Source organism: Limanda limanda, chromosome 13 (genome assembly GCF_963576545.1).
Source record: "Limanda limanda chromosome 13, fLimLim1.1, whole genome shotgun sequence".
NCBI lineage: Eukaryota > Metazoa > Chordata > Actinopteri > Pleuronectiformes > Pleuronectidae > Limanda > Limanda limanda.
Window position 1 is genome coordinate 7,056,671 of NC_083648.1, and position 12,550 is coordinate 7,069,220.

General features: G+C 42.5%; 1 protein-coding gene across 1 annotated transcript; it reads right to left on the reverse strand.

Moving 5' to 3' along the window:
* Nucleotides 1–757: 757 nt before the first annotated feature.
* On the reverse strand, nucleotides 758–8,278 carry LOC133018420 (noelin-3). Its single transcript, XM_061084781.1, has 5 exons — nucleotides 8,132–8,278; nucleotides 6,574–6,729; nucleotides 4,895–5,114; nucleotides 3,178–3,284; nucleotides 758–1,435 (listed from the first exon to the last, which is right to left on the reverse strand). The coding sequence occupies exons 2-5, from the start codon at nucleotides 6,718–6,720 to the stop codon at nucleotides 758–760; spliced, it is 1,152 nt and encodes a 383-aa protein (XP_060940764.1). The 5' UTR covers nucleotides 6,721–6,729; nucleotides 8,132–8,278.
* Between the last annotated feature and the right edge of the window lie 4,272 nt (nucleotides 8,279–12,550).

The window sequence follows — 12,550 nt, forward strand, 5'->3', positions numbered from 1 at the left end:
AAAATACAAAACAACATCTCAAAGTATTAAGTTAAAGGCAGCCCAGGTTCTCTGTGTGTACTTTGGACTAAGTACTCGCAGATATCCTCTGACCTGCATGACTGAGAAATCTTTGTGGACACACACACAAAAAAAAAACAGCAAAGTACAATAACTACACATGTTCATTACGGTTTAGCGTGTTCCTCGTTGTCTTGTACAAGGTCAAGTGCAAAAAACCTTTTGAGAGGAAAAGTAGAACCAGGCATTGAAAGCTAAGTGGTGGCGGTGAAAGGCTGGAATAAATCAGCAGATGATGATGATGAACAAATGGCGAAAAAGGGAAGAATGGAAACAAAATGAACAATTAGTGAACACGGTTGAAAAACATGAATAAATTAAGGGGGGGATGAATAAAAAATGTGAATCCTGGATGAGAGAACCATTATGAATACGACGACTTCACTTCATGGAAAAGCTTTCACTTGGTTGAGAAAAGGAAAACGGTGGAAATCATCGGTAGTTCAGTGATTGTAAAACTTTGCAAAGTAAAAGGGCAATCATTGAGTCCAAATATATCTCCTGCAGTATGTTCCATTAAGTGCGACAAATGAGTTGGAGAATATTTTCAACCTCAGGGTGTGAAGACAGAGAAGCAGCTCGACGACGTTAAATAAACCTGCACCGAACTAAATCAGAGAAATAAAATAAGATTTATCAGAACATTCAGGTGAGGCCATCAATTCAATCCTCTCCTTCACGTGTGTGTTTCCTCCGCTTAAGAGTCGTCCTCCGTTTTAATGATGTGGAAAAGTGTGACATTGAACAGCACCTGGTGTCCGTTGTTCCAGCCGTACAGCGTGCGGTCCCTGGCGTTGTAGTCCAACATGGACATGTGGAAGTACTGGTTGTGAAAGGGGATGTCTGTGTACTCGTACGTGGACGTCTTGGTGGAGTAGGCGTAGTACACCTTGGCGCCCGTGAGGTGGGAGTTAGTGATGTAGAGGGTCCCGCAGATCATGAAGGACTCGCCGGCGTTCCTCTTGGAGTACTCCGTGTTCCACGTGTTGAGGATCTGCAGCGTGTCGGGGTTCAGCTGGCTGACCACGATGTTCCCGGCGTTCTGGTTGGTGGCGTACACGGCCCACAGGCCCAGCTCGTCCGCCATGAGGTCGATGTCGGAGAAGCCCCCCCACGTGTAGGGGTACACGTTGTGGAAGCCCGCCGACTCCAGCGCCCTCTGCGTGACCACGCGTCCCGTCTCGAAGCTGTAGCGCACCAGGATGTTGCTCTGCATCTTGTTGTAGTACAGCGAGCCGTTGTACACCACGTGGTTGGTCCCGGCCCATTTGAAAGGAAGGTTGTAAGTTCTCGACTCGACTCCCGCCACGAAATCGTCGAGGGATTTAAACTCTTTGACGATCTTGTTGTTGGTGTAGCTGTCCATGTACCAGACCTGCGGACCAATGAGCACAGAGAATGATCCAGTGAGTTTCTGTTACAGGAAACAACATGTGGTCGGTCCGAGGTCAAACTCCAAGAAACTGTATCTTTACTCATTCAGTTATTTAATAAAAACATGATATATATGATATGTGAATGAAAAACAAATATGAAAGAATGCATTCTCTTAAAAATAAAATGGCAGAACACAGGAGCAGCAACCAAGCAACTTATAATATATATATTATGAATAACAATATTATAAAAGTGAACATTTCTTAGAAGACAACTAGTTAATGATGAACTTGTAGTAAAGAACACTGCAACTAAAGACAGTTTATTTAACTACCCGTGGATATAAAAGGATTATTTTTTAATTCATTATATCAGAATGCAGCCAGTAGGATTAACAATGATTTATGTATTTGAGCGGTTGATGAGATTGTTTGTCTTCAAGTTTACACAAAAACCACAAAACAGATTTCCACTAAACCTGTTTGGTGGACACGGGCCAAGAAAGAGAGAAAATAATTCGCGGATCCTGATTTTAAACAAATCCGGCGTATTAAGAAGACTAGACAATAGATATTCTCCATTTAAAAAATCAAAAGGAATCTTAATTTTTGCACAGAATTCCAAATGAGGATTAAAGTTGCATTTTAATCACACAAAGATTCTTCTGTTCCCCTGATGATTCCCCACAGAGTCCGTGCTTTTACACTCACGCTCCGATATTACAGCTCAGAACATCAGGACGAGACGGTGTGGTGATAATTGGAGTTAAAAATATTCTCTCTGTTTTCTTTTAATACACAAATAATTCACACTGTGTTAAATAGTTCTCTATGAATATAAATGCAACACTACAGTCACGCGGGGATTATTAAACATGAACTACTTTTCTGCTCTTGTTCTCTCTGCTTCGGCAGCAGGAACGTTATCTGTGCTTTTTAAAAATATTTTATTCATCACTAGACATTGATACCAACTCCATACTAAATATTATTCTAGCACGAAACGTAGATTTATATTTCAAATTTAATTGATAGGTATTCATTTGAGGTGCTGCTGTTGCTATGATCAAGTTCTTTATCAGATAACGGAGGAAGATTGTGGCTGGTTTTGTTTTCAAAACACTCAAACACTGCGTCATACAAACAGAAAAAGGTCAGATTCAAACTTAGAACAGACGTGTGAAAAGCTTTTACTGTACGTGATGTTGTGTCTGACAAATAAAGGCTCTTTTCTTTTGTATTGACTCAGGTTTTTCAACCTCAAGAGCAACTCTCTCCTTGTGAAAACGGCTCTCGAAATCTGCAGCTTGAGTTTATAAAGGAAACATTTTTGCAAATGCTTTTCACACCGATTACCTCAATGCACTGTGATTAAAATCCAAAGACTTCTTCCACAGGTTGACGCCCTCCTCATTTCTGTGCCTCCCATTCTTTCACTATTTGCATGTTCAATTTTTCAAAAAGCAGTTAACTGTCAACTTGGTTTTTAAATGCGTAAACACTTTTAAAGACGCGTCATCTTTAAAAGGTTCAGTATTAATGTGTCTAGCTACTGGAGGATATATTAGCTATGACGAAGACTCTGCGCCAAGTAGTACAAAGTGCAGTAGCTTTGGTTTTCAGTGTTATTGATTAGTTATTTCACTTTGGGATACAAGCAACGCACAACATGTCTTCCTACTTGGCAGCAGGAGGGAAGAAGTTGTGCTGTGAGATAAAGAAAAGCACATCAGTGTCTCACCCGGTTGTTTTTGGGCGACGCCTGCGGGTCGGTCATCCAGGCTCCGAATCTGGTCCCCGATGTTTTCACCGTCAGCGGCCCGGTGATCTTCATCAGCTTCCCACATGCTGCGAACACATCACACAGCTCCGGTCACACACAGCTCAAACTTCTCCCTCCCCACATGATACAACCGCAGCCAATGTTGTGATGTGGCTTCTGGAATAAATATCAAAGCACCGGAGTGATTAAATCTGTCAGTGGCTGATTTCTCAGAACCAGAGGAATAAAAGTAAAAGTTTTTTTGGGGGGTTCTGTGTGAAACATCTCTGACTGAAGGAAATACAGAGGATGAGAAGAAAATTTGCCACAACACAACAACCTGTAAATTAGCTTCTCGTGAGTCAAAGCCAGTTTAACATTTACCCCACATGGTTTAATATCATCTTCTAATTGCTCCAGATGACAGTAGATTTGAGCTTAAGTGTAAGTTTTTAACAGCTTTTTTTACCTAATCATTTGGAGCTCAGGAAGATTTCCAGCCTCTTCCCATTAGCATTCACGTTAGCTACATTCACTGACACTTTGACAGGTCCCATCCGTGTTGATAACCCAGCAGCTGGCATATTGGAGCTGCAGTTACACAAACCTTTATCAGAGGCAAAGCTGCTCCGGAGGCAGAATTGATCTAATTAGCTGAGTTCACTGTGGATGGCTGGAGCAAAGAAAACCGCAGCTTTTCAGAGCCCGGTCATAACAATAAGAAGAATTTATATTAATTTATATTCCAAAATACACTTTCCAAAGGGCTTCATAAGACAACAATAACACAGATAACTCATAAAATCATCAGATTTAAAAGAAAACAGTTATTCAAATTAGTTAATTAATTCATATTCCAAAAAAGAAAGTGAAAAGGAAATGTAATATCAAGTAAAATCAAGAGACCATCTGATAAAAGCATGTCTTAAGAAGGGACTTAAAAGAATTCAGCTGACTTCATCTCCTCGGGCAGATTGTTCCAGAGCCTCGGGCCCTGACTGCAGAAACTCTGTTCCCCTTTAGTTTTCAACTCGGTGTCTGGAACAGATAAGAGACCTCTGCCTCAGGATCTGAAGATAAAATACTTAAAGGTCCAATGTACTCTAAAGCAAGAATCTTAAAACCGATCATTGAGATCTTATGATCAATTATATACGATGTTGGGAAGCCAGTTTAAAGAAGCTACAACAGGAGTGAAGTGATCACGTCAGCTGGGTCCTGATCAGTTTGCGGACGAAAGAGATTTCTAGCTCAGGTGAGTAAAAAGACATTTCACCATTATTCAGATGCAATGACATGGAAGCAGGCAGGATAGTCACAGTGTCTTTAAAAGTTAAAATAGAAAGATGAATCGTGATGGGCCTGATATGTTCCACTAGGGCACCAGTAGATGGCAGGATTTGATTTGCTCTAAGGGATTTCTATTCTGCTGGAGTTTAACATCCAGTTCCTAACATCATTAGGAACGAGATGAGGTAGCAGACCAGGTTCTGTGGGTCTTACAGGCGAGTACATCAGTGTATCGTCAGCATAACGATTGAGAGAGTTTCCAATCAGGAGCAATTATAAGAAGAATAAATTGGTTCAAGGACAGACCCATGTGGTACACCATACTAAACAGTACGTTGTTCACTGAGACACAGAACCTCCTATGTAACAGCTATGATTTAAACCTATGTGATTTCTCTGGACTTACTGAGTTTGTTCATACAGTTCCGAAGCCGGTTCTCCAGGTTCAGGACCCTCTGCTGCAGCTCCTCGTAGTCGTAGGCTCCCATCTCCTCCTGGATTCCCATCAACACAGCCGACAGGTTCCTGATCTCCTCTTTGAACAGGGAGATGAGCTTCGTGTCTGTCTTGTATTGCTCCAGAACGGGGATCAGCGGCTGCAGGGCCTCCATCTTTCCCTTCAGCTCCTAGACAAAATAACAGCAAAGTGAAAAATAGATACCTGTCTGAACAAAGTCTGTCTGGAAGAAGAATGGTTTGTTTTGAATGCAGCAGGATGTTTTACTGTAATAGAGCGAGCATCTTGAACTGAGGAGGAAAGTGTTGTCTCCTCCCGACTGGCAGCGGTTTCCACTTGTGTAATAAAAGTTTCTTAGATTCAGATCAATCCCGAAAATACAGAAATCTTCTTATGGCAGTGAGTCAATAAACAATTTCAATTGATTTTTAAATGACGACTTTTCGTCCACACCTTGCTGACGGATTATTATTGTATTTACCAGACTTAAAGTGGAAAAGGCATTATATGGATTTTCTTTCATCTTATTGTAAAACAAATAAAAAGAACACCATAACATTCACAGCAGCAAATGTCTATATTAAAACCTTAATATTGGTTCTGTGACAGAGGAGAAGGGCGGAGGGAGAAGCTGCTGTTGAAAACCAAACCATTTTCACTGATGATAATAGCGACAATTATTACTGTAATTACTCCTATTGTTGTTGTTGTGTCAAGGCAATGTCAATTACACAATGTCAATTCACGAGGAAGTCATCGCTCCTCTTTTGAAAATACTTTCACAATTGTTCACAGTGGAAATTACCTTTACCATCTTGGAATTAATGAGATTGTCCATCACCATCAATTTTTAGCAATTTATTTAAAAAGAATACATAATCACAATGTTCCCAGTTTTTGATTATCGTGACAGATGAATCAAAGTGACAGAAAACTTCACAGTAAACACGGAGTTGTTGAGGAATAAACTTAATTAACTCACATTATATCTAACTCTGCTGCTTGGTCACTGTTGTGTATTACATTTTGTTATTCATCAACAACAAGAAAAACAAACAAACAAACAAAAACAGTCCCCTAATGAAACCACATTCACATTCACTAGATGACGATTTTAATTTGGATCTGTTCCAAGATGTTCACCCTTATATCCACACCAAAATTGAGTGGGCTCTTCCCTGACCCGTAGCACATCCGTCCACTAAGCTTCCTGGTAATCCGCACAGCAGCTTTTCTATAATGATGCTAACAATTGAACAAACAAAGAAACACAGATGGAAACATTCTCCTCCTCCTCGGTGAAGCTAATGAGACAATCAGAACAAATAACAACCTGCACTCAGACATATTCCTCTGCTTGCTGAGGGTTAAACAAACTGAACGGCTTCATGGACCAGTCGCTCTCACTGGTGCAGAGTCTTCAGTAAGTGTGATGGATTCTGTCTCCACAGCCTGTCCAGCTCTAAAGACAAGCATGTCCTTGGCTGATCTGTGGTGGACCTGTATCGATTTTATCCAGAGTGAAAGTTGACAGGTTCAGAAGTTTCTCAGGCATCTTCAGAAGAGAGATATTTTCCCCTGTGATATTTCTCACAGGCTTCTCAACACGAAAATAAAAAAGAATGTACCTGAAAGTTTTTGTTGACGAGCGTCTTCCTGTCCGACTCGATCTGCCGGAACTTTGACCGCAGCCCCTTGATCTGGCTCTCCATCCTCATGATGTACTGGAAGTCCCTCTGCGTCCGCAGGTTCAACACCTCGATTGACTGCGACATGTTCTGCACCTTTTTGAAAAGAGTCAAAGTTATTGGCACCGGATTAAAATGTCCTCTGTGTTCAGCCGTCTGGGAGCCCACTGAGGTCCGGCGTCCCGAGGAATAAATCAACATTCTGACCTCGAGCGTGATTGTCTTCTAAGCGTCTACCTGTGATCAGAATGTTTGTCACTTTCTCTCAGTAATTGAACAATTGTTGTGTTATTTTCTCCTCATCTGTAAAGATATATATATTTAGATATATATATTTTATTTTCTTTTTTAAGTTTTTGATATTTTATTTATTCTATTTGATTAATATTCTATTTTTATACTATTTCTATTTTTATTTTATTTTTTTTGGTTGCAACTACTGAGCATTGCTTGAAGAGAGCCTGTGACCCAAGTATTTCAATGCCAGTGACTGCTTCATGTTATCTCTGTGCATTTGACAATAAAATCTTGAACTTGAACTTGAACTGTTGAACTGTTTTCACTTTATCAGACATAAATTGCTTCTTTTTTTTTTTAAGGATAAACTATAATCTGCTGCTTGAGAACACATTTATCTGACACTTTAGGAAAAACTCACTAGAAATGTTGTCCTTTCTCTCTTTTCTCTTTCGACTATCTTGGTAACCCGCCGAGTTATTGGAGCCCATCACTGGAAAAGTGGCCCAACACTCACATTGTGCTCTGAATACTTTCCCAGCTCTGGTAGCCGGATCCTCAAATGGCCTCACAGAAGCCCTGAAGCAGCTTAGTACATTAGTGTCAAAAGGCCCCAGTGAATGACAGTGAACACCCTTTGGCGTAACAGAGCAAAATCTAGGTTAGAGCGGTGCTTCCTCGTATGGCATTCTTATTGTTTGTGTGTGGATGAAGCATTAAATCACTACCGTCATGGAGGGAAAAAATATAACATGTGGAACTAAATGTGATGTTTGTGCCTCAATATACAATCTTGGCTGTTTTGTTTGGTCTGTTTTCATCAAATCAATAGAGAATTCTTGCTTTTATGGTAGAAAAACAAATCACACGGATTCTTTAGAAGCCGAGTCGCCTTTCTGACAGAAATAACTTTCCCAATCAAATGCATAAAGCCTGATAATACCACAATGGCCTTGAATGGCTTGTGGCAAGACAACCAGGGGCCGGCCCGTTCTGTGAAGATGAGATGGAGAGCGCTCTCGTCTTCACAAGCCGCCATCCGGCTGATGTCATTTATGTAATATATGCATTAGGAGAAAATAGGGTTAGGGACCTGGCTTGGGCAATCTCTGCGAGGATTAAGGAAACTAAAGAGCCTGAATGACGATAGAAATCGATGTCATGTGTCCATGTGGATTCAGGTGGGCTGGTTGCTTGCAGTAAATATGCAAGAATGTGTGTGTGTGTTTGTGTGTGTGTGTTGTCACATAAACAGAAGTGCGTGTGGCTGCCTGCAACGCACCTTCTCCAGGAGCTGGCGGAGCTGTCTCCCTTTGGCATCTCTGGAGCACAGATTCTGTTCGGGTGCCACCACCGTGCAGACACAACGGCCATCTGCATCCTGAGCTGAGCTGTACACCTGCCACCCCTCCTTTGGCCTGATGGTCTGCACACACAAGCACAGGCAAGGTTGTAAATTCACAGCACACACACACACACTTCTACACAGAGACACACAAAATAAATCCAACTCTGACGATAGCACAATCATGAATTTGCGTCACCCGGTTGCTATAGTTTTCTTATTTTCCTTGCACTGGTCTTCCATTCTTCAGCGTCCAGCCCTCCGCCATCCCCACCCAAGCTTTGACACCATCCACTTCGCCTGACTTATAAAACATCCGGGCTTTGAGAAACAAAGTGCCCACAGTATACGGTCTCCAGTGAATTTCCTCTCCGACAATAAATTCTGTTTCCCGGCCCTGATGAATCGCCCGAGTGATGAAATTCCTCTGTTTCTCGTGGCCGGGCCTTTCTGACGCCGTAACTGAATGTCCTGCCGCGAGAAACAGATAAACCTGATTTGTGGGAGCTTTCCCTGCCCTTTATTGCATTCAATATGCTCCACAGCTCGGGCGCGTAAAGTCTAAAGCACATAAAGTTATGCATCATAAGCCAATGCAGCAAATTGTAATGCAACAACATCAACCACTGTCAGGACCGAAAGCAGTAAAAACGACTTTTGCTCCGAATATTGATCAAAGTGGCTCGAAGTGCCGGGAAAGTTGGAACCTATCGGACACACAAAGTGTTTGAACAATACTTCTGTTCGCTGTCAGCCGGGGGAATTAACACAAGCCTGCAGCCAAATACTGGCAACCTTTGACTGCAGATGGTAAATCTGTCTGCACCACTCTCCTCGTTGGCAGACAACCAGATATCATTTGGATTTGGATTTCTCGGTTCCATCTGTGGGGAGAATAACGTGTGGAACATGTGAACGTCACCGTCCCGGCAGCGGCCTTTTGAAGCTGGTGGACCAAAAAATTGAAGGACCCTGTTTAGAGTGCGGGTATTATTTCCTTCTCCCATTTATCCGTGCCTGTCGGCCGTGGCAGTTTAAAGAGTGTTTGGAATCAGCCATGAAAGATCCTGTCCCTTCTGAGCACGTCACGTCGAAGAGGAAGAGCAGCTTTGACTCATCGTTTTCACACAGTTTATATCGTGAATTTGCAATTTTGTGTTTTGAGGAAAATGGTTGTGGAAATCATTCATCATAATTTGCAGTACAGAATGTGATACTCCTTCTTCTTATTTATTTATTTTGTCACATTCGGATCGTGACTCCTCTACCACATCTTCATCTTTCAACTTAAATAAAGAAATAAAGAATATACCTTCGATGCTATCAATCTCCTGCGCTTTCATTCTGTTCCCAGAACATCTCTCTTATGTTACTTTATCAGATTGTGAGAGAAAATTGTTTCTGGTATTATCAAAGCAAAGCAGAGCTGATATCTATCCGCCTCCCCATTGGTTGCTGCTCACGTTTGTGATCTGGGGAATTAAAGCTTAATCGACTGATGCCTCTGATGTAATGTAAAATAAAAAGAAGCCGAGGAAAAAGGCTTCAAAGTGGCTTTAACAGCATCCCCTTTACAATGTCACCTCGTGTTTCTGTCACCTCTGGACTTCTGTTCTCAGTTGGATATTCATGAAGAACAAAAGCGCAACAGAGCAGCAGAAGAGAAAAAGTGACACTTGTCTGAAACATCATGGAGGTCACGTGGGGTGATCACCAGGGAGACTAGATGCCTCAGTACATCATGACTGTACCTGAATCTCTCTCATTGCATCATGGCTGAAGGGGATAAGAGAGGAAGAGGGAGAAAAAACAAAACCTCCTCAGCTTCCTCACTTTGCTTTGAAAGCGCCAGTTTCACTAATCGACTAAAGCGCTCTTTCTCCTCTGTCTCTCGAGTGACGCACATCTTTTCCTCTCCTCTCACTCGCACTTCTCCTCATATCCAAAATGAATTTGTGGCACAGCCAAGCCAGATGCACTCTCCAGCTAGGAACTCTGCACAAAGACTTTTCTCTCTCATTAAATAATCCAGACAGCTGGCTCCTCTTTTGTTTTAGCCGTTCATCAACTCTTTCTGACGGATCCGAATTGGGTTTCTCGGAGTGCTCACTTAGCCCAGTAAACATCTCCTGTTTCTTTCCCTCCCAGAATAAATGAACGACCATTATTCTCTACACAACTTTCAATCAGGGCGAAGTGATGCTATATGTGGGGGCTCAGCTTTGCAATCAAGGCTCTGGCACAGCGGTTGTTCTGCATGGGGGGGATGAACCTAATCGACCACTGCTCTTGTCCAAGTGGCTTTGTGATCTGCAAGCTGCTCGATCCTAATGTCTGATAATGCTCCACATCTCGGGGAGGCTCGAACTGGCAGCACACGATTCCTTTTGAAACATTTTAACAGCGTGAAATAGAAAAACTGCAAGTCAGTTTTTACAGTCGGTGTCATTAAAGCGCTGCCGCCTCTTTTTACACTGTCTGAACTCTCCCTTAAAAGTGACTTATATGCTTGGGCAGCTCCCCAGGATCAATATCAATGCACTGTGGTTGATGCAAGCAATAAACAGGAGTGCTGCTCCTCTTCCTCCACCGATGCTTCTGATTTCCTTTTATTATTTCACATTATTTCGCCCCCTACACACATCTAGTGTCGGGTAACGCTTGCACTGGAGTGTGCGGCTCTGGACACAATAGCAAAGAATCAGCCAGATATGTAACAATAGCATGGAACCTGAAATGACTCATTCTGTGTGTTTGCAGCGCTCCACCCAAACGAATCCCATCCCCACTGAGCTGAACTTTACAGCAGTGGTGTTACAGTGACAGTCTGGATGGAGTGTGTGTTTGTGTTTGTGTTTGTGTTTGTATTTGTGTTTGTGTTTGTGTTTGTGTTTGTGTTTGTTAAAGGGAGGAATGTAAAGTCATGGAACTCACCGCTGACGGACAGTAACCGAACAGCAGCAGGAACAGCAGTGGGTTCAGCACCACGGACAGCGACCACATTCTCTAGCCTGGTCCTGAATCCCGGTCCTGGTCTTAAACCTGATCCTAAGCCTGATCCGGATCCTATCCTGGTCCTAAACCTGGTCCGGATCCTGGTCCTGGTCCTGGTCCTCCTCCTCCTCAGCCGCAGCGGAACAAAATGATTTTTCACGCAAGTTTCTCCCCCCAGGCTCAAACTACCGCCACCTCCACCACCGCGTCCACCACCGCGTCCACTACACGCTGGTGAAAACCGAGGCTTCCTGAGGAGGAGGAGGAGGAGGAGGAGGCGGAGGAGGAAGAGGAGGAGGAGGCGGAGGAGGAGAAGGGACGCACATCCATCCACTCGTCCCCGTTACGCATGGCAGGTGGGCAGCGGGGAGAAGCATCGTCACTGTGCGAGGGAGGAAGAAAGTTTGTGAGCATGCAGCGAAATCCAAAAAAGACCCGAGCAGCGTCCAGGTCACAGGGAGACGTCTTCTCCACGGATATGACATCATCCAGCTGCTTGACTTCACTAATGAATCCTGCCTTAATGTGTGTGTGTGTGTGTGTGTGTGTGTGCGTGTGTGTGTGTGTGTGCGTGGCAGATGTGCAGACAAAAGTTATATAGAATTCACCAGATGATGATATAAGCAGCGCTGCGGTGTTCGTGCACACACAGGAGAGCGGGAGGGGGGTGCATGCCACGCAAAATGTAACAAAACTTTTTTTTACCGAATTTAATCAAAGTTGGATGATAAGTGTTTTTGGATAACACATATTAATGCAATCTGTAAATATCTATTGGTAAATTTTGAAAACTGTTTTCCTCCAGCAGACATCGAGTGGTTTGTATGGAGGCCAACATGTGCCACAAAGAAACCAGTAAACGTTATGTCAATAAAAAATGTACCTATGAAATATACAAATCAAAGTATGAGGTACTAGAGGGGCATGTGTACAGATAACAAATATATGAAAACAGAATTTTTAGAGTATCAAATCAAAATATGAGGATTAAGTAAAACTGCCAAGAATCTGTTGAGGTCCAAACCTAAGAGCAAAAGCTAAAGCTCCAATTGGCTGTTTGCATTGTGTAAGAAGGGGTCCGGCCAATCAGAGCTTCCGCTTCTGTTGTGTGGGTGGGCTTTAATATCATGTTAATGTGCAGTCATGCTGAATTCTCTTTCTATTCATGTCTATGTGAAATAGGGCGAGACACATTAGCTGCAGGACAGTCACAACTGAAACAAAAAGAAAACCCATTTGCCTCCATTGTACTGGGATAGAAACCAAAAAACCTTGACTAACAATTTAAAACTTTGAAACAAATGTATGGTAAGTCTAAAAAAATATTATTATTATATTATT

Bases quoted from the DNA above. Each gene is read 5' to 3' on its own strand.
- LOC133018420 (XM_061084781.1), bottom strand. From the start codon at position 6,720: ATGTCGCAGTCAATCGAGGTGTTGAACCTGCGGACGCAGAGGGACTTC. The intron at 5,115-6,573 runs GTACATTCTTTT...TATTTTGTCTAG, and splicing joins TCGTCAACAAAAACTTTCAG to GAGCTGAAGGGAAAGATGGA. The intron at 3,285-4,894 runs GTAAGTCCAGAG...ATGTGTTCGCAG, and splicing joins GAACTGTATGAACAAACTCA to CATGTGGGAAGCTGATGAAG.